The following is a 21334-nucleotide window of genomic DNA, read 5'->3' as shown; positions in this document are numbered from 1 at the left end:
ACAGCTGTTCACTGGACTTGCTTCAGTATGTCCCCACCTTTCTTGTACTGAGGAGCCTGGCACTGGACCCAGCACTCCAGATGCATCTCACCAATGCCAAACAGGAAGGGTCACCTCCCTTTAGTTGTTGGCTATATGCAACACAGTGTGCTGTTATCTGCCTCTGCTGCAAGGGCACATTGCTGGCTCATGAGCCACTGAGAGTCCTCTGTATTAATAAACTTCTGTACATGCTGGCTCAGCTTTCCACACGTTGTTTTCAAATGTTTTCAATCACTACTTTTAAGATCAGGCTTTAGAACAATGCAAGCAGGTGCTATGGAGAAAATTCATGGCTGTCAAAACTGGACCCAACCTTATCACAGTAAGTAAGACGTAAGAGTGATACTGATATTGTACACAGCAACTTACAAGAGAAAAAGGATTGGCAATTCCAGAATTAAAACCAATCAAACAGAATTGTCAGCCTTACCTGGAAGTTTTCTGATGCCTAAATGAATCTTCTCTAATTCCACGTTCTTATTAATTCTTGTAAATAAACTCTATCCTCTGGGTTACTGTAATGATACACTAGCAATAGAGAGGATAAAGAACAGCATTTTCTTGTCTAAATAAGACCCAATATCTGTTCTATTTATCACATTTCATTAACAGGAAAAAAAGTAAATCCTTCCTGAATGTCTTCAAATATGACAAATTTCATTAGCATTATTTAACCTTAAAAATGATAAAAATCTATTTGAAACTTGCAGTCTAATAGTACCTTCACCCACCCTATATTATGTTATCAGAAATGGGTTACTGTCATGCATACATACAGACCAAATATTTTTTTATTTATTGGCAAGGCAACGGGGAAACTCACTTAATGACAGGTTCTTGGACTAATGTATTATTAATTTTGTTACATGTAGAACAAAATTGTACCTATAAATATATAATCTTGTACACCACTTTTTAATGTAGTTTACATTTATGAAAAAATTGGCTGGTTTTCACCACATTATCCTCTCTTTATTCACTTTTTTTCAAGCAGGTGTCATAAGATGCAGTATGTGACATAGAAGATGCATTCATTCCAGGAACAGAGGCAGCAACCAGCCTGGATAAACCTAAGAATTTCAACCTCCATTTCTGAAAATATCTTTTCATCTCTGGAAGGATTTTGGAGGTAGCTTCACAGTATTTTTCTACATATAAATTGCTACTTTATTAATTCTTCCTTATGATTAACATTATGTACTTTTAAATATATTAACACATTTGAGGTCAACAGACTGTATCTAATCATCAGCACACGTGCCTTCATGCATTTAATGATATGTTGGGCACTGACTTAAATAATAAAAATACTCAAACCTTCTTAGTGAATATCCTACAGCAAGGCAAGGCATGAGCAGAGAGACATCTCAGCACAAGCAACACTCTCACTGGCAGGCCTGGGTGCTGGCAATGCTATCCACTAATGGTCCCAAGATAGTCAAGCAGTAAACCAAGTCCCAGATACACCCAGGGAGCCCAGCCTGAGGAGACACAGCCAAAGAAAGGACTACCCCATAGGTCCAAAGTCCATTCAGAAAACAGGGCTGGATGCAACCTGTAACATGTTTCATAAGGGGCCCATCCAGGAGACAAGCTGCTAATAGCTGGACCTGAACTAGGGCCCCTGGGCAGGTGAGGATGATCAGGTGAGAGTGGAAGGCCCAGGTGAAGACAGGTCAGGGTAATCAGTGCCCTTAGAGCACAAACCCCTTCCAGCTTCCATCACACATTCACTCAAGCTTTGTTTGCCTTCATAAATTGTTATGAGGATCATCTGTAGATTATTTTCTCTTCTCCAGTCACTTGCATGGTCTCTTCAGTTGCTGCCCTCACAGGTTCACATCCAGTTCTGGGTTAGGTACTCTACCGGTTACTTACACCAAGAGGTGTTTCCTTTAGGCGGCAGGGAGGGGTAGGAAACAGTTCTCTGCAGTCCTTGTGCCAGTGCAGCACCTCCTGCTGTGCAGGTGGCTCCTTTCAGCCTGCTCCCCCCTCCTCCCACTCTGCACCAGCTGTGAAACTCCATTCTGTCTACACAAGTGAGGAGACTCCAGCTAGCAGGCTCTGTAACAACATTGTAAGGCATGTAACAAAACCTATTCCTTCCTCAAGTCTTCGAAACATTTTGCATATATTTTGCTTTTGCCCATCAATAACAGATGAGTCTCATGGACATCAACAGGGAATTTCACAGTGCCAGACAAATGCTGCTCAACTGCCAAAACCAACACTGAATCATTGCTTGAGCAGCAATTAAACTAGAACAATGCAGTTACCTGGAGCCTTCTTCTAATCATTCTCCCAATCCTGTGTTAATTACCTATGCTGGAGTAACTACAGCAATGATGAGCCTGTATGAAAATAAAAGGTAAAATGATAGTAAAAATTCCATAAATGATACAATATTACTTCCCATCAAAATATTCTAAAATATTCATGTTCCTAATGTACATACCCTACAAAGACCCTAAGATTGTTTGTTAGACTTTGTATAGCAGATCACTAACTGCCATTACCAATGAAGTTAAAAGAAAGCATTTAAGAGCTGCTGAGGCCCCACAACTAGGCACTACTGCTGTAGTGGCAAGGTCACCATGGTCTAAGAGGCAGCCAGTGGAGCACAGGCTTTGGGAAGAAGAGCATGTTGGCTTCACTTGCAGTAAACAAACGGCCAGGGGCCTCTTCACACAAAAGCCCTCGCTTCTCTGTTTCTCGCAGCGGCTGTTTGGCATGTGTGCGTCACACAGGCTTGAAAGCGATGTTTTTGTATGAAGAAGGGTAGCACCACTGACATAACCGCCTAGGTGTTAAAAATACTGTAGTTATTTATACCCGGCCAGTGCCACTCCAGGCACCTTTCTCTGTGCAGGGCTGTGGTAGCTCCCCCAGCCTCTCACCGCTGAGGCAGAAGAACGTCGGCCGCGTTCTGCGGTAGCAGCAGCACACCTGTGTGCTTGCTCGCAGCCCCCTTCACCCTCCGTTTCCTCACACCACACCAACACCGCCTCTCTTCCCCGGGGCTACCGGGACCGCAGCTCTCAGCTGCACAGCGGCTCCGTGGCACTAAGGGCTGGCTCCGCGGTCCGCCCGCAGAGGGCGCCCGGGCCCCGCTGCTGCGGCGGCTCATGGTTGCGGCGGGCGCGGCGGAGACCTGCGGGGGAAGGGGAAAGCAAAGCAAAGGAAAGGGAAGGGGCGGGCGGCCCGGCCCTGTCTCCCGCCTCCCCTCCTCGGGCTGGGCAGCCGCCGGGACTGGTGGGGCGCTGCGGGGCAGGCGACGGCTGCTGGCCGCGGGAGCGTAACCCCGTCCCTGTCCGCGGGGTCTTCAGTGGGGGGAAACCGCCCTCCGGTGGCGGCGGCGCAGGGTAGAGGTGTGTGGCGCCCAGCGCAGCCGGATCCCCGAAGCAGCAGCCCCCGGAGCTCTCGCCAGGTCGGTGCCTGCCCCGCTCGGGTGCGCGTCCTCGTCCCCCCCCGCCCCCAGACAGGCTCTGCCCGGTCCGCCGGGGCCGACCCTGCTCCGCTCAAACTCGCTTTGCCATGTGCGTGGGGCTATAGGACCGCCGCCCTTGTTTAAAGCCGTTCTTCATTATTATTCCTTTAACGTTGCCTCCCCCATTCCCGTTTCTCCCCTGAGGACCGATTGCTGTCAGGGTGCGGGGGCCAGGCCGCGGTCGCACCCGAGGTCTTCAAGGCCACAAGCAGCTGCTGCCCATGGACCATCCTTCCCGCGAGGGATGGCGCCCAGGGGCTTCAGGGATGCGATGCCGTCCGGACTCTCCTGAAGAAAGGCGCTTCCTTGTATTTTGTTGTTTTGTGGTTTGTTTGTTTAGTGTTTTTTTTTTTTTAATCTGAACTGGAAATAATCTGCGATAACAGGACTAGGTTTCTGGGTAAAATTTGGTCTTGCTTTCTCATCAGCGCTTTCTTATCATCATTCACAATCAGGATTTGTGTAAAAATGTGTTTAGAGAATAGCCTGAGATAAAAATACAATGATTTAGTTAATATTGCTGTTTGAGGAAGCCCTGAATTATTCCTTAGCTTAGCTCCACTTTTTCTTTTCACCAGGAATAATGAAATTATAAATACTGTACAACTGAACATCCTTTTGGATTTCAAGCTGTTATTAGCTGCTATTTGGAGAACTTGCAGATCTGCCAAACACACGTATCTGACATCTTTACACGTTACTAGCAATGTCTCATACTTGACATGCAGAAGGCAGCAGCCAGGACTCATGGATATGCACGGCAGCTTGGCCACTGGAGAAGCAAAGAGTGTGGCAACTCTCCCAAGTTCCAGGGAAAGCTTCCTTTTCCTCACTTGCACTGTGAAGCTATTCTTAATGAAGTGGGTTTCATTTTTAAACCATTGACTATTAGTGTTTGCATGTTTTTACTCCAGAATAAGGTATTAAAATAAGAAAAAGGTGTCCAAACAAGGGGTCTCAAGCTCCTAATTCTTTATTACTAAATGTCTTTGAACATAACGGTTTATTTCTAGCTAGACAAACACTACATCTTTCCAGAAAGGTATGATGTCAAGTTTCCAAGTTAATTGTTCTGTGAAAACAATATCTTTACTTTAACTTTTCCAAACAATAGTAACTAGTATTTGGGCAATACTCTAAGACAGAATATGAGGTTACAGGCAAGTTATAGGAACATAAATCATTGTTTAGTATTATTTTATTTCCTCGTCATTGGCAACATAAATACTATAGGAAGAAGTGTCATAGCAGTCTCCTTATCCTCTTTTCAGTTGGAAAGCATTTAATGCAAGAAAAGAAAAATGAAAGGCTTTATTTTTAAATGTTGAGGAAGAAGTCAAGCCTCTGTGCAAGAATGTAGATATTGGAAGAGGGAGCCATCTGTACTGGTCTAGTTCAAACACTTTATACTTTTAAGCTAAAAATGTATTTATGAAATACTTCAAGGTCAGAAGACAGTTTATTTGGTGAAAGGTACATCCTAATATGATACAGCCAGTCCAGGTGTGAGAATAGCTGAGTATCAATCACTGACATCATTGCCTATTGCCTCCCCAGTTCAGATTTATACATTTACTTGATGGCCTCCAGTTCTGGCCACCAGTGGAATGCTGATATTGGGCCCTTGCCGGGACAGAGTATTTTGCTGGGGATTTAAGAAAAGTAGCAATTATTGTAAGATCAAGAATACATTCACAAGGACTGGCAACATGAACGTTATTCTGCTGTGTAAATGTTAAGTAATAACAACCCAAGGATACCCACATGCTTGAAATGTGTTAAGTGGGTTGTGTGGCAGGAGGCCAAAGCTCAAGACTTCAGTCATCTGGGAAGTGTAAGTGGCCCATCTAATTCCTACCGCTTTTTAAACTGTTTGGTTTTCCATAATAGCTGCAGGGTTTTGCAGTGGGGAATAGCAGAAGATCAGGTGGTCGAGCCTGAACTGCCGTGGTTGGACTCGCTGCCACATAGTCCTTGACCTTGTAAGAGAACTTTTGCGTGTGTGAGTCCAGCAGCAGTTCTGATATTCAGACATGGTTTTGCATACCAGGTTAAACCTAATTTTTCAGACATTATTTTAAAATACCCATGTTCAGTCTTTTTTTTTTTTTTTCATCTGACATGTTTTGCTTACCTTGAAATGTGCATTTTGGGATGAAGCTTAATAAAATGTCTAAGGTTATTTTTACAATGTTTCTGAATGGTTGAAAATTCATACCTAAAACCTGCCTGCTAAGTAGTAGGTATGCTTTGGTGTTTCTCCCTGTTTAGCAGGTAGTAAACCCCTGCTCAGCTGCAGAGTACCAGAATGGGAAAGTTTAACTGAAACATTGCTTAAAACTTTTTTTTTTAGCTTTAACAGTTATCTTCCAAGATGGCAACAAACTCTCATAACTTCACAAGTCTAAGCTGACTATATCTAATAGGCTAAGGTGAATTCTTAGTGTATGAATACATGCTTTTTTTTGTTGTTCAGCTGGTTTATCATCCAATGATGACAGCTCTCCTGAGAGGCAACCAGTTTCTGCAGAAAATTCGCTCCAGTTAACGCTGCAGATACCTGAAGTCTCATGAAAAGAAAAAGCAGGTTTCTCAACGACTAGAAAAGTGAGTCCTAACTTTGCACTGAATGATGTTCTATGAAAATAAACTCTGTGAAACTTTATTGGGATTTAATATAGTGTGATGCATAATGAGGGTGGCTCCAGACTGTTGCATTGTGAAAGGGTACATTGTCAGCCCTTCCAAGACCTGTCCCTGTGCGTGTGAAGAGCATCAAAAATCCCAGCCAAAAACATCAGGCCTTTAGGGACTGCTGTCTGTGAGATACTGAGTAACTTTATTCTGGTATAGAGGGTTACTCTTATACCTCAGTATTATCTCTTCCTGGTTTTCAACTTCTCCACATCTGAGGTGTTCCAGATGGTCTTAGCTATTTTCTTTCTTGTTACTGGTTCTACATCTGCTTTTAAATACTAAACAGATGAACCCGCTAGCGTAGTAGGCATTTTGTTGGGTATTGTTAGATTCCTCTATATAAGGAATTATTGACCTTCAGAGGACTTAAATTATCATCAAAATGAGTAGGATACCAGCTATTTTTTGTCAGCAGGCAGTTTCAATGAATGGTAGTTGATAATTACACATTTTTGTTAAGATATTCTTCAATTTTGTAGTGGTTAGCCTTCTAAGTAAACATTAACATTTCAAATAGAATGGATATTTCAGCAGAACAAAAAATATCCAGAATTATATAATTGGTTACAAGAAAATATTTTTGAAGGTCAAACTCACCCCTCTGTTGCTTCAAAATTTAAGCCATATTATACTATTATGTTTCATTCTGGGGATTCTGGGGGCAGGTTTGCCCTCCATTTGCCTCCTGCAAGTTTCTCATGCTTTTAGTCTTTCTTCATATTAGTGTTAAGTAAGGCAAACTTCTTGACACTATGTTGAATCAGTTGTTAGTCTGATGGGCCAGTTAGATTCAAGCAGACATTAATGCTAGTCTGGAATCTTGAGTCATAAATTACTTCTTTTTTTGTAACATATCCTGAAATTAGTTGCATAGAAAACAACATTTTATTTATGTTTCCTACATATGAGTGGAGTATTCAGAATCTGGGCTAGTACCATTTAAGAAAGTACTGTTAACTTACTGGCATTACATTGGACATGAAAATCAGAGTTTTGGTCATAAGTACAAATAAATTGCTTGGTTTACTTTACACTTGGGCAAATTGCTGGCACCTCGGTGTAACTGACAGTCTCAGTCTAACACAACCTCAGACTAAAATGCTATAGTGATATAAATCTGGAGTGTTGCAGATTTGTCAAGAGCTAATGAGTGTTATGGGCTATGAAGTATTTTTCTTTCTTGGAAGACTAACTTCTCTTCTGTAAGCAATAAATGTAAGCAAGCTTTGTACAGTTAATGTCTTATTCACACTAGCTGTGTTTATTTCTTTGAATTTGGCAGGTCCGTTTATGAGATTGGAAATAACTGCGATATCAAGCATCCGTCTGGATGCAGAGGTCTTTTCACAGAGGATAATCAGCATTGGTAAACAGATTTGAGGATTTGCATGGGGTAGAAAAGGAGGCAGAAATAAACTTGTGACATCAAATCGTGGTCCAGGAATGGTGGCTTCTCAGCTGAATACCCATGCTTTCAATATCTCCCCAATAGAGGATAGGAGATTGTGCATAAATGGAACACCATGGATTTGGCATCTCCTGGAAGAATGTGTCGAGAATGCGTGGGAGTATTGGAGCGTTGTCATAGGGCTGATTTCCATTGTCTGTTTTCTGTTTGCTGCACTACCGTAAGTTTAAAGTCTTAAGCAGTCTTCAGATTCAAACATGAGTAATCTTGCCTGCAGCCTTTTTCAAAAGCTGCATTTTTTTCATTTTATCTTGGATATGTTTCTCTATCTGCATAATACAGATATAATATGCCAGAGAAGCATGTTGTTCATGTTTGCAAAAATATTTGGTGGCTGACAAACGAGCTTGATGTGCTGTTCTGGTGTACTGACTTGACACTAATCTCTGCCACTTAGAGCAAATGAGAATAAATCACCTCTCTTATCTTTGCCATCCTGAGATATGTGTGCATGTGCAGGCATACTTGCAGTGGGAGCTGGCTTAGTGTTCATTCAGACCATGTACTATGTCACCAAAACTATTGTGCTGGCTCCTGCCGGTAAATTTGGCCTGGGAAAAGGTGATACAGAAGTGATACATGGGTTAACACTTCGATAGTGCTAAATCAGCTGCTGTTTGGTTGCTGGCACTGGGTTCAGGTTTCAAACATGTAGGGGGGAGATGACAAAGGAAAAGTAGAAATGTTTCCAGCAGGTGAAAATGCCTGAAACAAAATGGGATTGACTCCAAAGTCTGTCCCCATAAGGGGGATATAATTTACTGAACTAGTAAAAAGGCTATGGAAATGAAGCAAAATAAAACCAGTCTTAGTAAGCTGTTCAGCTTCAGAAATACTAGTTGAAATACGAGGTGAAAAGCAACTTTACATTAAAACTGTCATATTAGTCAGCATGAAATTCATCAAAGTATGTCTAATGGACTCATGTTTGGGATTGCTTCATAGTCCCCATTGTGATTCTGAATAACAATTTTCCAATTTAGAGATACAAGCTAAATATAGCTTATTTAGCTGCTCTTTTAGCAGCTTTGTTCATTCTTAGCCCTTCTCTGTTAAATAGCAGTGGATTTTCTTATTTCAGTATCTTAAAGGCTGGTGTCTACAGCAGGCAAATATAAAATGGTTCTGGGGCATTCTGGAGCATGGTTCTGGGGACCAGAAAATGGTATTTTAATACAAGCCACAAAAACCGAGCTCATGCAAGCAGTAATGAGGTTGTGAATTGAGTCTTTTGTTATGTTAGAGATGGTGAACTATAGTGATACTGAGTTCTTCAAAAGGTAAGTGGAGTATTGCTGTGATAGGTCTCTTGTGGCTAGAGTTTTAATTTTTCTTTATTCAGATTTTGAAAAATATTCTTCTGAACTTATTAAACATTTTTTGGTTATTGCAATTACTTCTGGAATTTGTGCCAGTCAGATTTACATTGCCTATCAGAATGGAAGAGTGGATCAAGCACTGTCTTTGGGCTTTCTGCTGGGTTGGATAGCTGGAGATCTTACGAATTTCATAGGCTGCTACTTAACAAATCAACTGCCAATTCAGGTAATCTGTCAGTATTCGTACTTTTTGACTTATCCTTTTCAAACCGTCTCCTTAAACTCTGAGACAACTTAATCTTGCACAGTGAAGTAGATACCGGGAAAGAAAATAGTTCTGTATTCTGTTCACTGTGATTTGCAAAATAGGTCATAATTTTCTAAATATTTACATTGAAACTGTTATGTTTTATAGGAATCATTTCACATGTAATTAACGTTCAGAGAGACTTCCTGGGAGTTACTCAGTGCTGAATGAAGTGGGGAATTTTTGTTTGAGCTTCAGTGTCAAAATAAGATTGTAAAGTACCTAGGGCTGGAAGGGCCTGGAAGGCTGTTGTGTTGTTCAACTGGTTTGGGGCAGATACTCTTTACACTTCCTCTTGTATTTTTATTTATTTTAAGAAATCTGTTTATTAACAGGGAAATACTCGTTCAAAGCTGTTAATATCTGACTATTCTGAAAATACATTTTCTTCACTAAGAGGAGGGTTTCTCCGAAAGAAACAGTCATTTTCAGCAATACATTGTGCCTGAGACTGTATCTGCAGTTCTTATTTTTGACTGTTAATTAAAAGAGAAAGGGCTTTGTGTCAGCCAGCTGCAGAAGTTTTCACAAGCTGGAAATGGACCCCAAGCATGGATAGACTTGTTTTCCTTTTTACAAGCTAATGCGTGATGGTAAGCGTTCCATCTCCCCATTATGAAAAGGTGAAGAGAAAGTGTAATTTTGTCTTATTGCAGTAGAGGCACTGAGTAGAATTAGTAGCTTCCGAAGTGCTGAGGAAACTAGGTGGAGCAGACTTAAACTTCTGGAGAGGAAGGATTTATAAGTCTGCCCAGGTAGGAATTTGTGCTGTGCATCCTGGAAAATTACCAACTTTTGCAACTGTGTTGCAAACTGCATTCATCTGCAGTGCTCCAACTTGTCTTGTACAGGAAACTTACTTTCTTTTTTGGCAGTACTTTGTTATTTGTCACTCACATTATGATTACTAAGCAAAAATTTCCATACATTACATTAATGTGTTTTGAACTACTATTTGTATACTGAACAAGCAAATGGATCTTCTCTTTCAGATTGTCACTGCCATTTTTTATGTTAACATGGATATAATCATGATCTCACAATTTGTCTACTATAAGCTCAAGAATCAGGAAATGAAAAAATGTAAGTTTTTTTCAACAATTAAAATGTTTTCCATAGCGTAGCACACTCTTCCCTTGGATATTTTCTACAGTGTTTGAATATTTTTTTCAGAGGGATCAAAAAATAGAGTGCACAAATTCTGGTTGAAGTTGTTAGGCCCATTGCTTCCAGTTTTCTCAGGTCTTTTTGAAAATCCTGCCCTTTCTGATTTTCTCTTTTCTTACCACTTAGTATCTGTAAATATTTTTAATGTAGTACTTTCAGTTTACATAGACATAAAAAAATACAATAGTTTTGGGGAACCTGGCCCCATGTTTTAACTTACTCCATGGTTTTACTATCTACTTACAGCTATTTAAATGTATGTGTAAGTTGAAAGCAAGCGTTATTTTTTTGCATGGTTCAGTTAGTTCCCTCCGTGTTGATTGAAACTGGACTTTATTTGCTTATAGCATAAAGTATATTGACATCTTCATGTGTTCTGTTTCCATACATACGGTTAAAAAACATTCAAGGGGAATGAAATTACTTGAGTTGTGCTTCCTAAAATCCTGGTAATAGTTGTAGCATTCAGCCTACCAATGGACTACTGTTTTAACTGAAATGGAAGACAGAAAGCTCTATTCACATTGTATCAAATCAAAAACATGAATTCATCAATCTAAAAAAAGTATCGAAGAAAATCCATGGTGCATCAGAGGTAACAAAAAGCTGAAGTAAAACAGATGCCTGCCTAGCAGACTGAATAGGGATAAAGCAGATTCATTCAATGTGGAACTGATAATAAACCTGGATATAGGTCAGTGTGGAAGATCCTTCCTTCCTGCTGCCTACTCTTGAAAACAAACACAAGGTTTTGTACATTTTAACTGCCAGCGCCTGTTTCAGCTCAATGGTTTGCATAGCTGTAGAGGTTTTGCTTAGAGCTGAAAAATAACTTTTCAGTACCCACTTCTGGAGTGCCTACCCTAGCAATTTGGTCAGTTTTGCATCTCAAAGTGCATCCTGTGGAACAGCAGGACTAAGTCTGTGTTACTTTACAAAATCCTATTTAGGCTACAGGTCTTTAGGGCAGGCTTACTAATGCCATAAGCAGTTTGTTCCACTGGTAACAGTGATTGCAGGAGTTTACTAGCATCTTACAGATACGGAAGGTACTGTAGCTCCAGAGTTCTGTATGGTTGTCTGCCAGTTTCAGGCTATCTTGTCTATGGAGACTTGCTGAATGAAGTCTGTATTTGAATATGTGGGTCTCAGTAAGGCTTGTTATCTAGCTAACTATAGACATTGAGACTGGTCCACTGTATGAAAATTTTCTCTCAGTAGCAGTGCACACTGAAGGAGCCCCCCTCCTGTTCCTGCACTTCTACCCTCAGTTGTTGCACAAAGGCACAGCACAACTATGATAGTGAGCAGGAGTGGGCACAGAGCCCAGAAGAGGTGAACTTAATTGCTGCCAAGAAAAAGATGCATGAAACTGTACCTTTACATTTACATATTTATTGCAAACAAAAAGTAACCTCAAATTAACAGCAGATGTTATTTTTCAGCTAATTTGTTTGTATGTCATTCTAGGCAGCAAAAGCCTGAAGAATTTCTGTATAACCTGGATCATGGTGAGCATAGCACTGTGTGTTATTTTACTCTGTCAGCTATTACTAAGAAACCAAGACCAGAGTGGAGTAATCGAAAGAAGTAATGTAAGTTCTTACCTGCTTCCATTCCAAAAAAATTTCCCACCCAAGTGTCTTGAAAAGATTGTGTACTGTAGGCTTTAAAGAAATTTGGATGACATTTTTAACAATGCTTCAGAAATCATAACTGTGGCATTATGTGGATGTTTTAACTATGGACCATACATCCCAAAATAAAGAAGTTATAAAACTGCTTCTTTTTTCAAACTGTGTTTCAAACTTATGCTGTCTCTTGGGTCATTAGGATGTGCCACTCTGCAAAATAACTTGTATACGTGTTGTGTTTCTGCTTGTGTTAAATACTGTAGACATCCATGCAGAGACTACACAGCCACGAGTGAAATCAATAGAACTGGAAAATTAAAATTGTACCTGCTGCTGCTGTCAGTTCAGTAGGAAAGTTCACAGGCTATTGTAGCAATTTGATGGCCTTTGTACTAATGCCAGTAAAATAATTGTAATCCAGCAACATTGCCCAGCAGGGAAGCAGTTTATTTTCAAAACACAGCTAGAGTGAGAAAACTAAGAACTGTTAAACTGTGAAAATGAGTATTCTGCTTTCTCCAGACAGGATGATTCATTTTTTTAGTGGCCCTAGCTACAGTTCTTAGTTTTGGTTTGAATTATTGTGCCCAAGCTTTTTTAGCAGGATTGATATTAGTGTCGTATCCTAAAGCCTGGCACTAGTTTTGATCTCAGTCATGGCTACAACACAGCAGTTTGCATTGTTGCAAGATAAAGAATAACCCTTTCTAGCCTTCTATGATCATTTGAAGAGCAGCACTGAAGTGGTTTGAAAGGAGTTCTATCCAGAAAATCAGCCAGTGGACTCTCAGTTTAATCCTCTGAAATGCCTGAAAACATTCTTGCCAAAATATATGTACCTTTCTTTTTCAGAACTCTCTTGGTATGATTGAAATGTCAGGCTTCATTTGTGGCTATATATCCTGCGTGTTTTACTTGGGAAGTAGATTTCCTCAGCTGTATAAAAATGTAAGTAGGTTTTTGGCTAAGTATACTTGTATATTTTATAGGATACTCTTTGTTGCTTTAGATGTTGGATTCTCCATAACAGCGAGCCCTCTTGAACTCTAAAATGATAAAAAAAAAAAACAAGGGGGGGGTGTGTCTCCCATTCAGAGGATAGTGAGAATTTTAGGAAAACACTGGGTTTTGATGGAAGAGGATGGGAAGAGGATATGAAGTATTTACAGCTGAGTTTATCAGGTATGAGTATAAACATAGTGTGTGATTGTTGTTGTGAGCAAGTGATATTTCCCCTTTTCTTTCTTCAAACTAGTCTACCTTAAGTAATGAACCGTGGGATCAAAAGTTAGAATTAGCACAAAATTAGTTTAGAATTTTAGCCCCTTTTCACAAAGATACCATTACTGACTTTTTTTTTTTCCACAACCTTTTTGTTATCAGTATATTAAAAACCAGAAACAAACACAAAAAAGACCAGAAGGTTTTACACTGTCAGTTCTATGCAGGCATTTTAATTGGTTATGGAAATGATTAGTTCATTTCCTAACCTATTCTTCTTCCCCTTCTACCTTTTCCTTCACAGCTAGAATGCCACAATATTTTCAAAATGGTCTATTAAGCTGACTGAATAGACCAACAGAGTTTTTAAGAATGAAATATAATTTGGAATCAGATTATTCTTGCTGCTTTACACTTACATAAAAATCACATTAGTCAGAGCTGCTTCTAAGAACTGTAACAACTGCAGTTTTCAGAGATATGTGCTGAAACTACTAAGCTTGGATGATTCAGAGCCCCAGAAGAGATGGACAAGAATGACTGAAAGTCTTTGGATGTGTTAGGGGACAAAATGCCAAATTATCTCTAATTGGCTACTGTGATACAGGTTTTAAATTTTTTTTTGTATTTGTAAAAACTTCCTTGTATTTAGTTCCGAAGAAAATCAACAGAAGGCAGCTCTTACCTGCTGTTTGCGTTAGCCATGATGGGAAACTGTACGTACGGACTGAGCCTTGTTTTAAGGATGCCAGCTACCAAATCCTTCCAGGCCCTCTACTTCTTACACCATCTTCCATGGCTTATTGGGAGCTTTGGAGTTTTGTTTCTAGACATTTTTGTATCCTTTTTGTGTTATACCTAAAGTTTCTCAATATAGGCTTGTTAATAAGTAGATTAGAAATTTAAGTGGGGTTTTGTTTCAAAATCAGTCTGTTTTTTATAATTCTAACCTGATCATAAAATCATCTTTCTAAACAATAATTTGTATGCTTTTTATAACGATATTTCTCCTTTATGGGTACATTGCACAGGTTAATTTATATATTGTAGCCAATGTGTAGTGTACTAAAAGTTGTGGGGGGAGGTTGGACACTGTGCCACTGTTTTTCTTAGGTTTGCTCTCTGTTAAAAAAATCCCAAACAAACAAAACACAAAACAACAACAACAACAAAACAGACAAACAAGTAAACCAAAAACAAACCTGCTTCTTGTTAAATGCAAATGCAGAATTAGAGCTTTGGGAATTTGGTAAAATTGTGTTATTGCAAGATTGCATTAACGTCAGAGATAAACAATGAGGTTTTGGCAAGCTTAGTTTCAGAAAATAGCACTTAACAGAGAAATGCTGTAACTACCCCTTAACTGCGTGATTAGGGGCAAAATCAGATGTGTTGAAACACTGAGTGCCTCTGAAAATCAGCAGCTATGCTCATGGAGTCATGCTGAGGGCTAATCAATTACTTGATTATCTGGACTAGTATGCGAGTTTTTTGAAAGTCCTGAGCAAACTTAAAACACTACAATTTTTTATTCTTCTTTTCAGGGGACATACATGAGATGCCCACAGTATATTAGTTATTGTTAGTCATGCTTTTTGTAGATTAAGTGTTAACATTTTGTAATCAGGAAATTAAAAGCAAAATGTTTAGAGTAATTAGTATACTTTTGCTTTAAAAGCCTAGTGAATAGTAATGTAGTGGTACTTGGTCTTACTATTCACTATAGGTTTAGAGTCACCTGTTTTGTTACTATAGCTTGTATTTATTTTAAAAGAAGATAAAGAGGAGATTTTCTGTTTTTTCCTAAAGTAAGAGATTTAGGTTTGTGTCTGAAAACATCTTGGTTTTCTGAAACCATCTAAAAGGATAGGTCCATGAACTCAAACTATAAAACAGGGTAAAATGAAGAGTGGTTTCAGGACCATACTGAAGCATGTTATCTTAATACGTTCCATATTAAAAGGAGTTTCTTTACCAGATTTACCTGGAACAGTTCCAGAAGTTATGATTCCCAGGCATCAGTTTTGTCCTTCTGATTAATTTCATAAGCCACTCCAATTAGACTAGCGATGCAACAGCCGACCCTGGCGTTTGGATAGACTGTTAAATTACACTGTCATTCAGAATAGCCATCTGTGTTTTTTGTATCTCCAGCCATGGCAATTTAAGTGGGCACTTCAGTAAAATGTTCTGCATTGTGGGAACACAATATTCCACTGCGCTGGTAACACTGAACACACTGTGGCCAATGGTCCGTTCTGAAATAAATTGTAGTTTTATCTTTTAGGAACTAGTGCAGATTCTTCTACATGAACAGACTGTAGAGAGTCAGGGTTGCTGGCCTGTGTGGCTGGTTTGAGTGCTCAGGCCTTTTGTTCCACGAGCAAAGTAGTAACTCTTTCTTCTGCCCCCAGCTGGAAACATAAACCAGCCAGTATTTATTTACCAAAAAACCACTAGAACTTGATCTTGATGACCCTTACAGAGCATTATGTGCATATTTGCAGATGCCTTTCAATGATGTACTCTGCAAAGGAACTTTTATATTTGCCACAAACCTCCCCCCTGTCTGAGCCCTGCCCCAGGATTGCAGTGGCTGTATGCACATGACATTCATTTCTGGGTTCTGTCTTGATTGGAGTCTGAATCCAATCTTGCTAATAGTCCTCCAGTTTAAGTTATATTGAAAACAGATGCTTTCAAATCAGGTTGAGGAGCTTATAGGAATCTAGTCAAGTATATAGTGTTAGTTGAAAATGTATAAAGTATTTGTAATCAAGAGAAAACAAAAGCAGACCTCCTGCTTTGAGAAGCCCTGAAGGTAAGGAAGTCAATGCTTTTTAAGAGAGAGCTTCATTACTGTCTCTTGCCAAGCAAGAAAATAAAAAAGTCTAACAAACTGATACGTCCTGTTAGACCAGAAAACAAAGAACGGCATCACCTGGGTTTTGAAAAATTGAGGAATTAAATCAGAAGTAATGATTTCTAGGAGGAAAGTGTTTCATAATTGATGATTTGTGTAACACAGTCTCTGTTTTGAGGGGTACTTGCAGAAATTGACTAATTTTAGTAGACTTTACTCCTGATAGTATTCAGAGTTTCATTACATGGAAAATAAACTCTCATTTCTCTAGGTCCAAGCCAGGATTAAGAGTTCACTTACTCTGTGTCTGCTGCAGTATTCTTTTGCTTCCATCTGACACTGCTGGTGTGGACTATTTTTAGAAACAAATGGACTCCTGATCATAGCTTCAACAGCAGCTCCAGCATTATTTAGTGCAGGATTACACTGGAGTTGTTTCGCCTTGGTTTAACAGGATAACACAGTCATCCTGTTTCTTTGGTGTCTACAGTAAAGTTATTTGGTTGCACAATAAGCAAGTTATTTTTGATAAATAATGGAAGTATCCAGTTGTTTGTAAAGTATGAATTGTCATCGTTTTTATTTTAAGAGGCATTTCGTAGCATCACACATTTGAATTATAACTGGGACATGTTCTTCTTTTCCACTAAATGTGTCCTTCCAACTGCCGCTTTGCAGCTGAAGGTGTTTGGAGCCTCTCAAGAAACCACAATGCTCAGGGTTTAAATGAACCTAAGAGACAATTGGTCCAGGATTGCCGACTGTGGGCTTTATTAGAGCTTTCTTTTGTGATTAATATTTCACTTGTACACAAGGATGCAATACTACGTATTTTGAAATACTAAATCCGTTGATGAGCAATTCTGCCCTTAGACCTGTAGCAGTAGTCATCACTAAGCTTTTAAGAGACTGAATCTAGTGCAGTTTTTTTTTTAGAAAACTTAGTCATTTTCTGTAGGTCTGTTACCCTCTTTCACCCTGCTTACTTCCTCCCCTGCTCTTACCAAAACCAAACAGCTCTGCTTTGTGCTTAGTTCAGACAAAGCCCTTTACCAAGATTTTTGCTTACTCTTTTTTTTTTTCCCTTTACATTTATTTATTTATTTTTATTTGACATCACCCTATTGTCACAGAACTGTGTTCAAATCCTCCACATGTGCTTCTTTTCATTCAGTGTGGCCAGATTGTTACTAGATAGCCAAAGTATACTCAGCAAGAGCCAAGCTGTTGTACACAGACTCTTCTCTTGCACCTTTTGTGATTTGCAGAGCAACCACTTGGAATCTATTATATACTTCTACAAAACATCATGCTTTGTAATTTAATTACACTGTGCAAAGAACATAAGTCTTACCTGACAATGCAGCCAGGAGTTTCCCAGCCAAACAACTTCATTCTTATAAATGCCTGCTTTTGTCTCAAAACTGTTCCGGATTTTTAATTGTCATTAAATTGTTTAAAAATCAGCTCAGTGGCTGTCATAAACTTTACTCTGAGAAGTCAGTTTGGTTGTCTCCTCTGCTTTGGGCTGTTTGCATGCTTAGGTCTTAACGTTTCCCCTAAAAAGGCAGACTTGAGCAGCAAGTTAATTTCTGTATTTAGTGGTCTTGGCAGTTTAGCATTTATTTAAAAAAACATGAGCAGCTGAGTACATCTGCTACAAAAACGTATTCTAGAAATACAGTTTGATAAGCTCCACATAACTTGTGTTTATAATTTATTCTACCTTAAATGTTCTGTTGCTGTTGCCAACTTGGTGCCTAAGAGTGATAATGCAGTGCTAAAGAGCAGGCTTGTCCTGACACCACCACCCCCCCCCCCCCCATGTTTTCAGCAAGTTTGATTCACAGTTCACAGGTTGTTTTTCCACCAGTGCAACTGTTAAGGCTTGAGGAGGTGCTCAGCTGCAAGTACAGTAAGGCCTAGGAGAAAATAAGAAAAAAGCAGGAAATTTGAGTGGTAGCTATATATACTATAAAAGTAATTTGCGAAGCTGTAAGGAGAAAGCGTTCCCCACATATTGCTATAGAAGTACTAAAAAAGGCATGCAGAGCTGCTGTCTCTCTGTCTCTGAAGGAAATCCTGTCTAGTCTTTAGCTGGGGAGCCTCAGAGGTGGGTCACTGGAAAGCTTTGAAAAGGTGGGATAATTCCTGGGGCTCTGCCTAGGACGTAGAGAATTTCCTCTCCATTCACCCAGGCCTCCCAGAAAGCTTTTTTTTTTTCCTCCCCCCCTCCTTATTTTTATAGATAATTACATACATTAGCCTCAGACTTCTCACAACTATTGTCTACCAGCCAAGTTATTTTAGCTGATCTAAAATGTTTCTGGCAGAATTCTATATGTCAGATTCCTCCCAGAGAAACTAATTCATTTTTAAAATGGGATTTTATGTCTAGCAGTAGTGGTGATCCAGGCTCTGTGAAACCTGAACTTATACATTGGACTTGGTGCAAGGTACCTGGGCATACAGATGGCCGCTTTTGTCTCCGCTCTGTACCTTTAAACCTGCTTTCATGCAGATCCTTATGTTGGAGGCTCCGTACTTGACCTCATCTACTATACCTGCTTCTACTCAGCTAATATCTTTTTTAAAACTTTAATGAAGAAAATTGGATAGCGAATAATGCTAGGATTAGAATACTGCTGAAATCACTCTGTCTTTTAGAAAAAATTACCCATAATGAGTAAAAAAGGTAGGAGCCATAAACCTTCCCTGCAGAGAGTGGCTGCTTTGCTGGCGAGCATTGGTTTGCCCTTGTGACTGCTTGCTGCTTTGCATTTCATGTCACTTCTATATCAATTTATTCCTTTATTCTGTAAAATACTATGCGTATTTCATACAATAAAATAGAAACAGAATACTTAAGGGCATAGCTGGATAGAATTGTACCATATCCTTGTATCTCAAAATGGTATCTCTATCTGAAAACAAAGTGGTTCAGTGCCTCAAGTATAACAATCCTCAACTATCTAACAAAAATTCTGCAGATTAAGAAATCTCTCCTGTCCATTGCTCAAAGTCAATAATTTCATTTGAGAGCTGGAGCCATCAAGAAAACAGGACAAGTACATACTTGTTAATGCATTTTAGATTAGCAGTGTTTCCAATGGTCTGTGGTACAGTAGAAATAAATAATTATGTCTAATTGCAAACAAATCTGTATAGCAAACAGCATTAAATACTGACTCATAGTGGTATATGCATGTCAGTGCCTGTAAATATCAGACTGCCTAGAATTTTTCAGGAAGTGAAAGTTTTGTTTTCTGAATAGGCACTGCTCATCTGTTGCTAAGAAAATTTTCTTAATAACTTCTCCCTTTACCAGTGCCCACGCTTAGCCCAGACCACTGAGGCTAGAGTAGTACACGTTATTCCTAGGCAAACCTTGCTTCTATTCTGCTAATGAATTTCACGCTCAGGATCCTTGCATCATGAGGATGAGGTAGTGAAGAATGTTACCATGTGTATTCAAGCCATATAAGCAGGAGGAGCTGAAGTTTTGAGTTAGAATTTTTCTGTTCCCTTTTCTAGTGTTGGAGTAAAATTTGATTAAACCTTTCACCCTAAAGGAGTAGGAAAATGGGCATTAAGTAGGGTTTGGAAAAGGTTATATGTGAATGTCAAAAATTCTACAGTTGGGATTAAATAAACAGTAATACTGACGCTGAAGTACATGAATTAGATGCAGCTTTCCTCTGTGGACTGTGGTATTTGGAGTATGTGCCAGAACTAAATGGATGGCTGCTTTTATTCTGTACGGCTTATTTTGGTTTTAATTGAAAGCAAGTACTGCAAATGCTACCTCTGTATCCTAGTTAATTACTTCCTTACCCCCAAATAACAGGTGACTCTGCAATTCATCCTGTATCGTCAGCAGAAGGAAAGGCAATCTGGTTTAGTAACACTGGAAGTGGAACCATTGCTGGTGAATGAGGAGACGGCTTAGTGTTGGGCTGTGTTCTGCTCCTGGGTTTTTCATTGGATTTTGCTCTTGGATTATTTTGGCAAACAGTTAAGAGTGCAGTTGCTAAGGGACCCAATTTATTCCTAATTATTATTTATTTTGTCATTAATTTCTCATTACTTATTTGCAAATTATATGCCAATAATAAAATATTTAATATTTACTGTCTTGTTTTAGGCTAGATGCTTTTTTTTGCCTGAATTATTTTTTTTTCCCTGAGTTTAGCTGTTTCTCCCTAATTGCTACAGAGTTTGAGACAGCAGTAATGCTGTAGAAATATTTATTTGACATCATGATACGGTGTGTATTGTGGGATGACTTTGTTCTTAGATGAAGGTGTACGCCAAGGTTAGCAATCATGTGTCTGGTTTAAAGCCAATGAATGAGATTGTCCCATGCCTTGAACCCAACCTGGAGTTATAGGCTGCTCAGTCCAGTTGTGTGATGTGATAAGATTTGGCCTTTTTTTAATTCATACTCAATTTTGTATGCATCCGAATAAAAAAAACATTAAGTGACTTTAGTGCAGAGGATCTGCTAATGATGCAAAAACGGAATCTTGGTGTACGTTGCTGGGAGTCTCAGGTACAGCTCATTGCAGAGCATCATTGTGCGTTTTATTTTAAAGAGTTAAAGCATTTTACCTGTCAAGGATTATAATTACTGTATGTCATCATATACCCCATATAGTGGTTTTGAACACCATGAATTTTCTTCTGGCTTAGGTAAGTACCATGGAGGGGAAAAAAACAAACAAAAAAACCACCTAGAAGCTAAGGAGACTGTAGCTTGCAATCACTTTTTTTTTTTTTTTTTGCAATACTGTGTTGTGTTTGAAGAAAGCTTTAATAAAATAATCTCAAAGAATAAACTTGTTAATTTTTTATTGAATATATGTATAATGATTCACTCTTCAATAGATATGTTTGTGAACAAAAGGGGTCTTTCTTTAAAAAGGCCAGTATGAACATTTTATACATTTGTGGGTTTATTGTGAAGCTCCTTCCTTTTGATTTCATGTGACTGGTAAAGGGCCACGATTTAAATTTTGTTTTTAAATAATAAAACCTAATGAATAATAAATTAATTTTTAAATAATGAAAGAAAATAAGTGCAATCGATTGTGTTTAAATTGCTGCCAAAAGCATGCACTCTATGACCT

At 39.1% G+C, this 21334-nt stretch overlaps 1 protein-coding gene across 3 annotated transcripts; it reads left to right on the top strand.

Moving 5' to 3' along the window:
• The first annotated feature begins 6022 nt into the window (after positions 1-6022).
• LOC130605902 (lysosomal amino acid transporter 1 homolog) lies at positions 6023-20359 on the top strand. Of its 3 annotated transcripts, XM_057421717.1 has the most exons (9): positions 6023-6136; positions 7509-7592; positions 7719-7854; positions 9110-9239; positions 10313-10403; positions 11958-12082; positions 12974-13069; positions 13995-14180; positions 20053-20359. In XM_057421717.1, the coding sequence occupies exons 2-9, from the start codon at positions 7517-7519 to the stop codon at positions 20152-20154; spliced, it is 942 nt and encodes a 313-aa protein (XP_057277700.1). In that variant the 5' UTR covers positions 6023-6136; positions 7509-7516; the 3' UTR covers positions 20155-20359. The 3 variants fall into 3 exon arrangements, with proteins under 3 accessions (XP_057277700.1, XP_057277701.1, XP_057277702.1); XM_057421718.1 differs by having other exon boundaries at positions 6055-6136; positions 7509-7854; positions 9114-9239; XM_057421719.1 differs by lacking the exon at positions 6023-6136 and having other exon boundaries at positions 7507-7592; positions 9114-9239.
• The last annotated feature ends 975 nt before the right edge of the window (positions 20360-21334 follow it).

The sequence above is a fragment of the Pezoporus wallicus genome, unplaced genomic scaffold (assembly GCF_028554395.1).
Source record: "Pezoporus wallicus isolate ANWC-B61680 ecotype Strahan unplaced genomic scaffold, APGP_CSIRO_Pwel_v1 scaffold_7402, whole genome shotgun sequence".
Taxonomy (NCBI): domain Eukaryota; kingdom Metazoa; phylum Chordata; class Aves; order Psittaciformes; family Psittacidae; genus Pezoporus; species Pezoporus wallicus.
Note: the sequence above shows the minus strand (reverse complement) of the source record. Positions and strands in the feature narration are given on the sequence as shown.